Source organism: Acipenser ruthenus, chromosome 13 (genome assembly GCF_902713425.1).
Source record: "Acipenser ruthenus chromosome 13, fAciRut3.2 maternal haplotype, whole genome shotgun sequence".
NCBI lineage: Eukaryota > Metazoa > Chordata > Actinopteri > Acipenseriformes > Acipenseridae > Acipenser > Acipenser ruthenus.
This window is the reverse complement of record NC_081201.1, coordinates 24379039-24394511: the sequence shown is the minus strand read 5'-3', so window position 1 is coordinate 24394511 and position 15473 is coordinate 24379039. Positions and strand designations below refer to the sequence as shown.

At 36.7% G+C, this 15473-nt stretch overlaps 1 protein-coding gene across 1 annotated transcript in view; it reads left to right on the top strand.

The window, feature by feature from the left end:
- The first annotated feature begins 1702 nt into the window (after positions 1 to 1702).
- The window catches only part of dntt (deoxynucleotidyltransferase, terminal), a 129964-nt gene continuing 116193 nt past the window's right edge, over positions 1703 to 15473 (top strand). Inside the window, exons 1-4 of the mRNA XM_059035786.1 lie at positions 1703 to 1869; positions 8672 to 8872; positions 11685 to 11696; positions 12591 to 12604. Of these exons, the coding sequence (XP_058891769.1) occupies positions 1703 to 1869; positions 8672 to 8872; positions 11685 to 11696; positions 12591 to 12604 (394 nt within the window). The remainder of the gene's footprint in view (positions 1870 to 8671; positions 8873 to 11684; positions 11697 to 12590; positions 12605 to 15473) is intronic.

Sequence of the window (15473 nt, the reverse complement as noted above, 5' to 3'; positions counted from 1 at the left end):
GCTTTCCATTGTCCATTTTATGCAGTTTTCAGCAAACTGAACAAACAGAGCTGTCAACCTTGACAAATCCAAATGTTCCCACATGACTGGTCTAAATGGAGACCACTGACTGTAAACACTGTTCTGCTCCCTGGAACTTCATGAACTATCCTATTGTAAGTATAAATAGTTTTATGATTTTGTGAATCTGTACCTGAGCTCTTGGCTGAAAGTTTAAACAGGAATATGAAAAATATAAGTAATGCAATTAAGGTTACTAAATGAGCTCCAACAGTAATATACAGCTATGGCCTAAAGTGTAGCATCCCCCAATGGAGTTAACTGATTTTGCTTCATAAAGTCAGATGAAACCTGCTGAATAATGCTACTTAACATATTAAATTACATATCGCTCTGTAGTTTTCCATATACTTAACGAAAAATGTTACATTTTAAAATCTAACATGAAATACTGTACTACAATTATGGCTTCCGGCAGACTTTTGCAATATCATTTTGTAGTTTCTTTGATTACACGATGTTAAATAAAATATCGAATTTTTTTTTAATGATGTCTCAATCCTAACATTCTAGGTGATGCAAAACTTTTGGCCATAGCTATAGTGGCAGTGCAGTGGCAATGCAAGTGTTTTACACCAAGGAGGCTGTGTGGTCCAGTGGTTAAAGAAACAGGCTTATAACCAGGAGGTTCCCGGTTCAAATCCCACCTCAGCCACTGACTTATTGTGTGACCCTGAGCAAGTCACTTAACCTCCTTGTGCTCCGTCTTTCGGGTGAGACGTAATTGTAAGTGACTCTGCAGCTGATGCATAGTTCACACACCCTAGTCATTGTAAGTTGCCTTAGATAAAGGCGTCTGCTAAATAAATAAATAAACAGTATCTTAAGGGCAGCGCCAATGGGAAATTTAAAGAATGCAGTAACATATTCATATTTTGCCAAACCAATGATATTGGAATAGCGTGAACCAATTCCTAATGGAAATCCATTGTATCAAATCAGTACTAGGATAATATACAGGGAGCATCTTTTGGACATTTAATGTTGGATGTATAGTACACAGCTGTATTGTATGACTTTCTTGTCAAGTTTATGAATATCATACAATAAAAAAACATTTTTTTAGCTGCCACTTTTGTTTTAACTAGAACCACTCTTTCAACATTTGATATCTCAAACATCATGTGAAATACTGACTTCATATTTTCAATGCTGTATGTTTAAGAATCATAGAGGCTAAATGTGTGTGTACCATACTGTACAGTATGTCCTGGGAAAACATGTTTCCTGGTACTTATTAGATGGTACATTAGTGTATATGTATTATAAAGTAACGTTCACAGATGTTTCTTTGTTTTTGGTCACATAAACTCTGATATCTTGTTTTACTGTAAGCAGTCAGCCATCCTAGACAGTAAAATGTACAACAGACCCTATTAATACTGGATGAAGCTGTTTACCAATAAAGCTTTACTAAGGTATATCATTTTCTTCCTGTTTGGCACGTAAGGCAGTTTATTTCAACTGTCTGTAATCTAAAAAATAAAAGACAAAGCAACACAAGATCAGAGTGGGTGTCTTTCAGTTTGAAGAGGGTAACAACAACAAACACAGGCGAGCTATCAGACCGAGGATTTGAAGAAGAAGTTTAGCTGTTGGTATTTTAGTCATGGAATTGCTTAACACTCCTTTCTTGCCACCCATGAAAAAAAGGCAAAAGCTGAAAGTGTCATGTCCCTTGCCTAAATACGAAATGAAATTTCGTGAAAAGGGCATATTTCTCATTGAAAGGAAAATGGGGTCCTCCAGAAGACAGTTTCTCACCAATTTAGCAAGAAAGAAAGGCTTCAGAGTAGAAGACATGATCAGGTATGTTTTGTTTTCCAGTTTACAAGTTTGACATGAGTGAACAAAATATTCAATATTTTACTCTATAACGATAACCGTGAAGCATTTACTGCATAATGAAAGAATATTACAGCATAAGGTACAATACATTGCAAATATGTGTAAAACATGGTCAAATAAACATGCTGTATCAATAACTGTAAATAAATATATTAGGAAAACGGAAAAATTACATTCGAAATGTACCTTTTTGGTCTATTAGAGAATTGACCTATTCCAATATACTGTAAGCCCAACCACTCAATCATAACCAGCTTTTATGATTGCCAGACACACTGTTTTAATGCAGTTATTTCTGCCGATGGAAAATAACCTTATCTTAAGGTCACAACTGTTCATCCCCGAAAAAAAAAAAAAGATTTTTGTTTTGACTTTAGATATGAGACATTTTGTTTAAATGTTCCCACAATGGTATTCATTGAAATAGTTTACAGAAGACAAGATGCCATGTATTTTGAGCTATAGAGAAATATGTCTCTGTGTTGAGTTTTGTTAATTAACTGAACCCAATCGAAGCTCTTAACACATCTAGTTGTGTGGAAGTGTCTGCTGGGTGCTGCTCAGTTCAAAGCCACAGCTGCAGTACAGGTACCGGTGGGAGTTTATATAAAACTGGTGTAACTGCTGTTGGCTCAGTTAAAATGGCATCATTCCCAGATCTGCAGCTTGCAAGTTTATACATGTATACACTTTGTTTGATACACGTTTGATACAAAACCACAGGAAATAGAATGTCTGCACCTCAAACTGAAATTTCACACAAGAAAAAGCTTTTTTCCAATACAAAAACAAACAAAACATGCTGGTACATGTTGGTACACACATAATGTTTGAACATTTAGATATTAATAATAGAATTAATAATATAATTTTGCAGTTTGCACTCTTTTCAATTGTTTAAAGATTAACTATTATATTATCATTTTTTCAAAACACTGTTTAAGAGGATATTTACAGACACTGTTAAAAAAAAAAAAAAGAGTTCTAAAAAAAAAAATGTAAACAGCTGTAAATGCATGGCCACATGGTGTGCCAGGTGAGTTATACAGTGAGGGGGGTGGTGGTTCATCTCCTGGGGATTCCAAAGGTATCATCGCATCAGCTCTGGCGCTCCCGCTGGTTAGCGAGGCAAAACTGTCAGGGACTTTCTCCTCATGAGACTACAGTAGACCCTAAAGACCAGGTGCTTATTGAGCTCAGATGCACCTGCAGGGCTGGCCTTTTTCCTCCAGAGGCCAGTAGCTCGCTGACATCCACTCTCAAGTTCCTGGGTGTAAAGAGGCAATTGGCTCAGTTGTGGTATTGGAGGGGATTGGAGGAAGTCTATTGACCTTCAGTTCTCCTGAGCTGTTGGGAGGTTAAATAATTGGGTGCTCTGAATTAAAAATAAATAAAGGCATAAATAAAACATAGTTTAAACTTCTGAGTATCTCATGAGTAAAATACAATTCTGTACCCTAACACAACAAAAAACAGAAATGCTTACAGTATTTATACAGTAGAATGATATTTTTGCCATCTGGAATGATATTTGCGTGCTGAATAGAGTCCTCGGATATCTCCACTGAAAATTGTTTTATGTAGTATATGTTTCTCTCATAAAATATAACATGACAGGCAGGCATATTTTGGAGATAAGAGGATGCTTGAAGCATGTATTTATACAGCACTAGCATGCTGGCAAATTCTTTGCAGGTTTATGCATTCACCGGCTTGGTAAAGTTCCCTGGCTATGGTCCACAGGGCTCTTTACTTCCATATCAATCTTCAAAAGCAAAACCTAGTAACTGTTTTATTAAAGGGGTGCTAAGTTTGAATAAGCAATATCTCGAGTATAATAATGCCTTGGTGCTGGGGTAGGGTTTCAACATAATTCATTAGAATTGAGATTAGCAGCTTTAGAAACTCATGGTATTAAGAGTATCTTGCTTTTCAAATTAATTTCAATTTTTTTTTATGTTGTAAGATATAAAGGTAACTTTCTTAATTATAGTAACCTGGGAAACACACATTCGTCTGATGTCCAGAGTATCATACAGTCAGGGGAGTGCAGGTTTGCATGCAGGCAGTACGAAGTTAACTGGGGATTCCACAGAGAGTGCTGCACTGGCAGCCCCTGACTTGCAACTCACTTGAACCAAATTAAAACCCTAACCTGATTCCAGCTCGGAACTGGTTTATAGGCAGGATATATAGAGGCTTTTTTTTCGTATTCACTGCACGAATACTATACAGGCCATGTACAAACCCTTAAAATGCTGCTTTCTAGCAGTTTCACACTACTGCAAGATGTGCATTTCAATCTTTATTGTATTATTTAGAGTAAAGCCAGGGGGCAACCTCCCCTCCACAGCCTAGCCCCCTATCCCCCATTGTTGTGCTCAGATAACTGAGAGGGGTAGTTGCTTTCTTATACAGTATACTATATATATATCACCCCTTCTGCAACAGGGCCAAACAATTTGCAGCATTCACATTCAAGGTCCTAAAAGTGAATGCTAACAATTGAGAGAATTCCAGATTCTTTCATGTACATTATGAGTTGTGTGACTTTGCTGTCAATTCCAGCACACAGGGGCTGTCAGAAATCGTAATAACAAAACCTGCTGGAAGATCTTAAAATGACTCTGCGGAAGATATATGTTCAACCTTTAAAGAGAGAGTGCAAGCCTTTATTCCATCTGGTGATTTCAAAGTCCTCTTCCAGAATATTATAACATTTTCTTTAACTCCTAAAGACATGTCACAATTTTAAAGGGATACTTTATACAATTCCAGAAAATAATGCTCTTTTTCAACCACTTCTGAAAGCTTAATTTCTGAAGTGAAAGTGGGGTTGAAATGACTTTCAGTGTAACTGTGTGTGTAATCACCAGACCAGACAGCATTCAAGTACAACAATTTAGTCCACTTTATTTCAATCTTAAAATATGATAGTTATCCAGCTATAAACACCCTTTTATAGACAAACGTAAAAGTTTAGTACACTGTCTTCAGTAACTAACATACATGTATTATTTAAAGGCAATGCAAGCCTCAATGTTGTGCAAATTCAAAACAAAGGCAATGGAAAGAAAAAAGAAAAATACAAGGAAGACACAGTGGCCTCCTGCAAACCCAAAACTATTAATGTAACAAAATGCATGTGCAATAAATTAGTTATACACAAATGAATACATACATTCATTACAGTACATTCACATACATACACAAATACATTCACATTTGTACTGGGTTCGTGAAATCTACGTACATATTAAAATTCTAATAAAAAGGCAGTATACTATCTCTGTTTTTATCTATATTCATATACAAAGTTTAATAACACATAAAGCAAAATGTTCTAAAATAAGTCTGGGGGTGTGCCAGACACACCGGTTGCACCAGGCTACATACATTGATGAATATGTATATAGTATAGTCATTTAAGACTGGACTCTATTATACAGCGTAGTCCCAACATTACTGTACTTCGTTTCACTGTGCCTGTTGGCTTTAATTATCAACATCCATATATTTCTTCCTAGCAGAATTGAAATACACGTATTTCATGTGAAAAAATAATTCTGATTAGATGGCATTTTATTAACACTTCATTGACTTCATTGGTATTGACTTTGTTGGATACATGTCAAGGCTGTTTCGGGAGCATGTTGCTATGGTTCTTACAGTAAGGGTGTCACACATAGGGGTTGACTTGATAAACCTATATCACAGCTCATTTTACAGTGCCAGGGAATCCACCTAGATTGCACCAGCCACTTATTTTAAGGTTAAATCCAGGGATAACCAAGAATAGCTGGCTGATTTTCCAGTGCAGCTGTGGCTTATTCCAATTGGGCATAGCTTGTGATCTTATGGGACCTTTCAGCTCAATGAGACTTTTCGGCTGGCCCCCCTACTCTACATATATATTGAGAAAGAGGAAGTGGGGCCAGGTGAAAGACACCATTGAGTTGAAAGCATTCAGAACTGGGCAGACACATGGCAAATGAAATTGAATAGAGAAAAGTGTAAAGTATTGCATGCAGGCAATAAAAATGTGCATTATAAATATCATATGGGAGATACTGAAATTGAAGAAGGGAACTATGAAAAAGACCTAGGAGTTTATGTTGACTCAGACATGTCTTCATCTAGACAATGTGGGGAAGCTATAAAAAAGGCCAACAAGATGCTCGTATATATTGTGAAAAGTGTTGAATTTAAATCAAGTGAAGTACTGTTAAAACTTTACAGTGCATTACTAAGACCTCACCTAGAATATTGTGTTCAGTTCTGGTCACCTCGTTACAAAAAGGATATTGCTGCTCTAGAAAGAGTGCAAAGAAGAGCAACCAGAATTATCCCGGGTTTAAAAGGCATGTTGTATGCAGACAGGCTAAAAGAATTTAATGTGCAGCTGCCAGGGTATTAACAAAAATAAAAAAATATGACCATATCACACCTGTCTTAGCATCCTTACACTGGTTTCCAGTTCGGTTCAGGATTGAGTTTAAGATCCTGCTAATAACCTACAAAACCATAAATCAATCAGTCCCATCTTATTTGAATGACTTGTTGATCCCATATGTTCCCAGATGACCACTCCGATCACAGGACGCTGGATTGCTCACTATCCCAAAGATTTTTTTTTAAAGAATACAGGCGGTAGAGCTTTCATCTATAGGGCTCCTAAACTTTGGAATAAACTACCTCGTTCCATAAGGGAAGCACCAACCATTGCTGTTTTTAAAACAAGACTAAACAGATATTTTTATAGTCTAGCCTATTTATCTTAAAAATGACTTGTCTGCACCTTTTATTGCTCTGTTCTTGCTGTTTTATTGTATTAACCTTTATCATGATGCCTGCTAGATTATGTTTTAAATTGACAATGCACTTTTTTTTAATCACCCTGTGAAGTACCCTGTGGCAATTCTATTGTGAAGGGTGCTATACTAAATGAAGATTGATAGATTGATTGATTAAACACACTTCTCTCCTAACTTGGAAATCCCAGTGCTGTTCAAGACTATAATGTCAAGCTTTAAAGCTGTCCAATTTTGGTTGATGTCGGCAGACAGTTTAAACAATTTTCGATTTGTAGTTCGAATCAGGAACCCACAATTAAAGAGCAATTTGTCCCCTTTTTTGTATGTTATTTTAAACATTGTTTGATAATTCTTTGTTAAGATGCTCTTCCTGGAGTTCAGTAGTTGCACTTCTTCTACCTGCCTTCCAGAGTATGTAACATAGTTTAGATCAGCCAAAAGCCTTTAAGAAGTAAGAGTAAGCACCATCCAATGAGCTGCTGTTTTGGATCACGTTTCCTATTGTATTGCTTGCACTTCACAGTTAAGCATTGTATGGTGTTGGTGAGTCTTCATTCCATATGTCTATGGAAGGCAACTGGTACTGATGAGGAGCTTCTGACCTCAAAGCACATCACCATAGAGTCACAACACACAATATTGAGAACTTGCAATAAGTCTCACTTAAAATGATGGCAAACACCACAAAAAGGTAAGGGGACAAATATATATTTTCAGCAAACTTACTCTCTAAGTTAAGTTTGTAACGGAGTGATAACAAAGTATTGAAAAATGTTATTTTTTACAACCAAGATTATCATTTGGTCCTCTTTTTTTGATGAGGTTCCTATTTTTTATGCATTCTTAATTTAACATTGCTTGCCTGACATACGGTTTGTACCAGTCTTTGTCTCTACTTTAAAATTGCATGTTAATAAATAAAGAAGGTACTTGTCATATATACTAGTTTTTAATAAATCAAAATGGAGGGGTTTAGAATAAGATGTAATTAATAAGAAATTGAGAAAATATGAAAAAATGCTATAATAATTTTGAAAACTAAATGAACTATTACATTTTTCCGCCCTGCTTTTTATCCACTCTGAATGTGCTCAGTGTCTGGCCAGTAGGGTTCGCTGTTGCACAATGAGAGGAGAAGCAATCCCTGCCAGTTTCCCATCACTCACTCCGGGAGCGTCAGCGCCAATGTGACACCCCCCTCGAGGTCCCAGCAAAGTTCAGTCTCTTTGCACAGCCTGAACATGAACTGGCGCCATCCAAGCTGTGTGACTCGTCCTGTGATCCCAGCGGCAGCACTTTAACTGGATGAGCCGCTCGGGAACCTCAAACCTTTTAATGTTTTAAAATGTATATCTTGTAATATTTAAGACTAAATACAGAAACATCTGAACCAGCCACTGTACTGTCTTCAAATTAACATCAGCTAAATTGTAACTGGCACCCAATGGTAACTGATAATCTCTATAGTATTATTATAGTTAAGAAGCAAGGAGATTACATTGCCTGGAGCTTCAGACGTCATGACTTTTGCAATCGCTTTCTTGCCCTGGCCACAATGTAAAGGTGACATTCCTTTAAAAGCTGAGTTAATGGAGTGTTAAATAGGCTTTTTATGGTTTTGTTAAGCTCCCTTGTATCTTCACCCAGGACACCAGATGGCTTTTGATGAACTTCCTGATAATTAGTCTTAAGTGGGCCATGGGGCGTATGGAGCCCTCACGGTGCGGTTAAGGAGAACCTGGGTTGTTTTTCCACTGCAGAGCCGAGCCGTGCTACTGACGTCGCACGCAACAAAAGACAGTTGTTATTAATTATTGTTATTATTTAACTCAGTTTGCCAAAAGATGTGCAAACAGATGGTGACAAACCCATTTATTGGCACTTTATTGCCAACTTTTATTTGCACTCACCATTGACAGAAATGCTTGTGCTTTTCCCATGCTGTTTAGTGATGCTGTCACCCATATTGTGGCAGAGGAGAATTCCCCTGATGAACTCTGGAAGTGGCTTCACAATAAGAACCTGGGAGACCTTCCTGGTGTTGAAGTTTTGGACATAACCTGGTTTACTGAGAGCATGGAGGCAGGGAAACCTGTAACTGTAGAAGACAGACATCGCATTGGGGTAAGTGCCAATCCTGTTCATGTGAAGTCAAGTGTGGTCTTGGACATGAGCACAGACTCTATTTAGATGTGTTTGGAGCTATTGCGCACTAGATGGTGCTGTATAGGCAAAAAACAGATGAACTACAAGCTGAAAATAAGTGTGAAGCAAACATCAGTATGTTCCACTTTATCGCAACTGTGTGGTACATTTATTGATCTTACTTGATGTTAAATTTTAATTCAATAAATTTTGTTGAATGCGTGTCTGATACAATGGTTGGAAACCTCTAATGACAATGCTACGATTCTGTACAAAGGAGCAATGGTAGCACATATGCAGCTAAAATGGTAATATTTTCATTTTTTGACAGTTTTTTGTATGTAATATTCCATTTCAGCTGGCAAAGTATTTATATCTTGAAGATGCCCAGTCCATATTGGTGAATAAGGAAAACAGAAGAATCAGAAAGAAAGATGTTATAAATAGTACATTGTTCCAGCATGATAGTCTGTATGAAAACACTTTTCAATTATGGGCTCTAGCCTCTAAAAAAAAAAGTTTGAGGTATGCAGAAGTTATAGGTACACAGGATTTTTTTTTTTGCTTGAAGCTATCATTATAAAAAATAGAAAAATGTAATCCACCCAACGACACCTTTTCCAATATGTGCTATGTGTTAATAAGCTTGAGGCATTTTTGTTGAGAACATTGTAACCAAATGCATGGTTCCTATTCCCCAATTACCTTGGGCAGATATTTAAAGCAACCAAAACTCAATCACAGTAACATTCTCAACAAAAACCCTATAACATCTACAGCTGATGTAGTGTTGAAAGCAAGACTGGAACATTCAGAACTGTACTCTGGATAATTAGTTGCCAATTTAAACTGGCCGCATTTATATAAGGAAACTGTACACCTATATCTTATTCACACTCCCTGAGCTGAAAGACATGACTGCAGAAGGCAGTTGTCACATACCTGATACACTATAAAAAAAATGAGAAAGCTGTATTTGCATTTAGTTAGTGTTTTATCTATGTTCTTGCCTGTTTGTCTTATAACAAACACACTTGGCATTGCTGAATTGAAAGTTCCTGTCTCGAGCTTCAGTCCAATGCAGGACATATAATAGTTCCAATGACCAAAGGCTTTTTCAAGGCAGTGTATTTATAATCATCAGTTTACAAGTGAAAGGCTTACGTCACTTTAAGATTAATTTCCTTTAAAATGAAATATATGTGAGCCTCTGGCTGTAGCATTTTTCAATTTAGTAGATTGACCTAGGATAGGTATCCCGGGCAGGAATCTATGATAAACACATGTACAATTTACAAGCTGTGGGCTACACACTCGGTTCGGGTGTCTGCATGACCACTGGTATTAACAGAGTACTAATTACAGGCGTGCTGATAACAGATTCTACCTCACTTTCATTAACCTGCTTGTTTATTACTTTCAGTGAGTCTGCTTTAACCACAAGCACTACAGACTTGTTTTAATTACACAGTACTGTAGAAACCATGATTTCCCAAGTTTCTCTCGCAAAATCCATTTTATTAATAGTGTAAAAGTGACTTATAATTTGCCATTTTGTTCTCAATCGTCAAATGTAAAGTATGTTTTATGAAGAAGACCTCAAATGCCAGCAAGTGAAGGCATGTGAAAACCTCACAGTGCATTTGTGGTTAACCATTCAGCACCTTACTTTTATCTACAACATAACTTTTTTGACTCAGATCATTTTTAATAGAGACTAGAATCTATTGCCAGGCTACCATATTAGTACTTTACCTATATTTATTTTGGGTTAATGACTGGATCTTCCTTCAAAATTGCACTTACTCAGCCAAATTCGATTGTGCCAGTTTGTTCTGGCCAAATACAATATTGTTTTGGGCAGCAAACCAGGTTTAGCTATTTTGGCCTAAACTAATTCTTTAGACTAGAGAGGAGGCACAAATGCTGATACAGTGCTCCCTCGCTATATAACAGCCCTTTATACCCTGGAACATGTTTTAAGGCAGTATGGTGAGGACTCCCATTTGCTCCATAGTGCCATTACCTCAGCACTTGTATTCTTTTTATAAGGCAGAATACAAATTGCACAGGCTCTTACCTCCAGACTCCAGACTATGGCACTGTATTTTGTAAAACAGCTTTTACCACCCATATCAAATACCAATTCGGTGGAATCACAATGATAACACCGTGTAACAATTTTTTTTTTTTTTTTGTTCCTGGGTAGTAAGTGTTATTTCCTAATTGCTTATGCCTCAAAAGTATAGAAAATGGCTATTATTCCCCACAAACTTTGCTTTTGTGACCAGGACAGTGATATTTTGAAATTTACCTATTTTCCAGAACATTCCAGATAGATTCAGTGCTGAGTAAACTTGGAGTAACTTCTAGAACTTTCTAGAACTTTCCAGTAATATAAATAGTAGTATAAATACAGGGGCCTTAAGCCCACCAGTTCAGTTTAGTTCCAGCTGCTTAAGTGGATACATATCTGCATTTTTCTGAGATGGCATCAAGGTCATAGGAGACTTCAAAATGGTGGCATTCCTGATGGGTCTCCAAGGCGGTTTTACCAAGTTTCCCTGCTATCTTTGCCTTTGGGACAGCAGGGACACCAAGGCGCACTACCACAGGCGGGACTGGCCACAGCGGACCAAGTTCTCTGTGGGGAGGAACAACGTCAAGTGGGAGCCACTGGTGGACCCCCAGAAGATGCTGATGACACCACTGCACATCAAATTGGGCCTTATGAAACAATTTGTCAGAGCTCTAGATAAGGAGTCGGCAGCCTTCAAGTACCTTCAAGACTTCTTCCCTAAGCTGTCTGAGGCAAAGGTCAAAGCCGGTGTCTTCGTCGGACCACAGATAAAGAAGATCCTGGAGTGCAATGAATTCCCCAAGAAGCTCACTAGTAAGGAGAAAGCGGCTTGGAACAGCTTTGTCGCAGTGGTTTGGGGCTTCCTGGGCAATCACAAAGCCGAAAACTATGTGGAGCTGGTTGAGACTCTGGTGAAGAACTACGGCACAATGGGCTGTAGGATGTCCCTCAAAGTCCATATCCTTGATGCTCATCTTGATAAATTCAAGGAGAACATGGGAGCGTACTCGGAGGAGCAAGGCGAGCGCTTCCACCAGGATATACTGGACTTTGAATGCCGCTACCAAGGACAGTATAACGAGAACATGATGGAAGACTACATTTGGGGGCTGATTCGTGAAAGTGATTTACAGTATAATCGTAAATCTCGAAAAACTACTCACTTCTAAATCTTTTGTAGTCATTTTTGTATTGCTTTAGTATAAATACATGTTAATTTGGATTCATATGTTGTTTTTTTCTGACTTTATGTGAACGAAAAGACACAAATTTGCCCGTTTTCTCATTGGAAATAGGTAAATTTCAAAATATCACTGTCCTGGTCACAAAAGCAAAGTTTGTGGGGAATAATTTTCTATACTTTTGAGGTATAAGCAATTAGGAAATAACACTTACTACCCAGGAACAAAAATTGTGTTACATAGTGTAATGCATTATACCTGGTGCACATGCATTAATAGCACAAGAGCTGCTAGTAGAGTGTACCAAATAGTACCACAGTAGTTTAATCACAATTGTATAAACCCAGTACACATTGCAATACCATGGTACCATATTAAGACCATTACACAATCATTTAACATGTATTGTTCAATAGCATTATAATGGTATCCCAATGGTATTTCTTTTCCTTTTTGTATAAGGGCAGTTAAAAAAGGTGAAACACAAACTTCAATTTAGAAGAGCAAAGCATTGGCTTTGCACTCTAAGGAAAAGGTTGAAAAGTGCAGCTTTGAACAGCGCTAGTTGTTCAGATTTGCAGTATATAAATATGAAAAACAAATCTCTTCTGTGAAAGCACAAATGAAGAACGCTTCATTGCTTCTACAACAACATTTTCATGACATGGAAGAATTTAAGGCTGCAAAATTCTTTATGATACAGGTTAAGTAATGGCATTTGTCTGGCTGTTTTTTGAATATGTGGTGTAATACAGTAACTTGAACACAATTGACATGAAAGCAAGATCCAATATTACTCCAGCAGTATGCTTACATTACTGTACATTAGGAACCCCCCAAAAAATAATTTAACAAACATACAGACCTACAGTACATGCAGTTTGTGCACTTCACTAATAAAAATATAATTCACCCTCATTACATGTGTGCCACCTAGGGATTAGAGTATCTTTATCATACTGTACCAATATTACATTTTGTTAAGCTTTGTATAAGTTTCACGGTAACACTTTAAATTACGCCTCTAAATACTGTGTAACATAGTAAATACATGTGCACTTACACATAATTACAATGTTATTATGCATAGTTACATTGTACTTAACGTGTACATCTTTTGCACAATATATGTATATACATTGTATCAGAAAAGAGTTAGGGTTAGGTTTAGGGTTACATAATGCAAAAAAACATTGCACATTAAGTACATTGTAACTATGTGTAATAACACTGTAAGTACATATGCATTTAATAAGTTACTATATAAATACACAGTAATTAGAGACACAATGTAAAGTGTTACTAGTTTTACTATATATAGGCAGAGTAAATAGTTCAGATTTGTACCGTTTTATATTCATGAATTTGGCCTTTGAAATATTTAATAGCATTCTATGGAATAATGCAATATAAAGTGACTTTAAAGTCAGTGTTTGATGTGGGCTTATCACACAAGGAAACACTTTTATTTTTGATCATTACATTATTTGAAGGTCCTGCAATCTGCTCTACATGTACAAAGCCAATTCCACCCTAAATGTTGCCAGCACTAAATATACAATCGATTTAAATCTTTAAAATAAAACCTGGTGTGTTACAGACCTTTACAGAAAACAACTGTACACTAAAGAGACGTAAACACTCATAAGTAAATATGCTGTATTTTATAGCCTAAATATGCTGTAAAACTAAAAATACAGCTTCGGCTTTTGACACATAACTGTTGCTGCAGTCAATTATCTAGTTCCTGACCGCTGTGTTGGACATTAAGGGCAAATCAGTCAAAACATGATTTTTTGAGAAGTTGTAAACTGAAACAGACAATAGCATTAGCGTTGTACCCTTGAGCAAGGTACTTTACCTAGATTGCTCCAGTAAAAACCCAACTGTATAAATGGGTAATTGTATGTAAAAATAATGTGAAATAATGTATAATGTGATATCTGTATAATGTGAAATAATGTATAATGTGATATCTTGTAACAATTGTAAGTCGCCCTGGATAAGGGCGTCTGCTAAGAAATAAATAATAATAATAATAATAATAATAATAATAATTAGTGATACCTGTTTGTTGCCCTAAAATGTTTCTTCAACAATTTAAAAACAACACAGCCATTCTCCCTGAATGCACTTCCTTTCAATTTTCAAGCTTCTTTGTGACCCTACCTGCTTTCAGTTTCTGCTTGAATGGACCAGTCACCGAGTGACTTCAGTTCTCATGTATACCCTGCAGCTACAAACACCTGTTCAATTTTGTTGTCAATTAACTTGTTGAGTACAGACTGAATAATGCTGGAATCCTCTGTCAGGCCCAGATTCTATAGCGCACTCCAGTGATTTTGCAAAGCATCCCTGTTGTCTGGAAACTGCACATTTGCATGACTGTGGGGAGCTAGGCCAGCTGAGAGCAGCTGAGTGAGTAAGATGTCCCCATTCAGTCTTTTAACAAGCAGAACAGACATCTCCCTTTCATCATTCAAGCCCTTGAACTCAACCTAGGAGAAACATTTAATAATGCATTTCAAAATTTACATGGCCCCACGCTTTTCCTCTGGGAATATGCACTTACCATAGTCTGCCGTAGTTTGTCATTTTTATAAATATGCTTTACCACACCCCTCTGGGCTTTACAATGCTTACCTACTGTAGACTGACCATGCTTTCACTATGCATTATCATGCTTTGCTATGCTTTTACTATGGGAAACATTTATACCAAAGACCCTGTAAATATTGTGAATATTATGTTAAAAACCCATCCATTTGTTAACTATAGTATGAAGAACAAGTCCCTGTCATTATTTGAAACATTTGAAGAGAACTGTTTACAGTATTGTATTACCCCTAAACATCCAAGTTGCCCCAATATGGTGAAACCAAATGGCTTTGTAAGGTTTTAACATAGACGAGAACAGCAATAACTGAGAATAAAAATAATTACATTGTAATGTTAAGGAAATATTAAATATATTGATCTTACAAAAAGTTATAAATAATAATAATAATAATAATAATAATAATAATAATAATAATAATAATAATGTCAACCTATTGCCAACGCATGGTGCTATCTGGGAACTAATGTCACCCATTGCCATTGTTTTAACTTGGTTAGTATTAGATTTGTTTTTGATTACTGTATCAAAATATAAGATACAACTACATAGTATACTTCATGCTGTATACTGCTGTATGCATAGCTTTACAGTAATAATGAAACATGTAGTAATTGTAAAACAGCTGCTGTTCTAACAGGGCGATGTAGTGACGTATAGGCAGTGAAGTACTGTATAACTTTCCCTTCTTTCAGTAGTATGGCAACATGAGTCATCTGAGTCACATT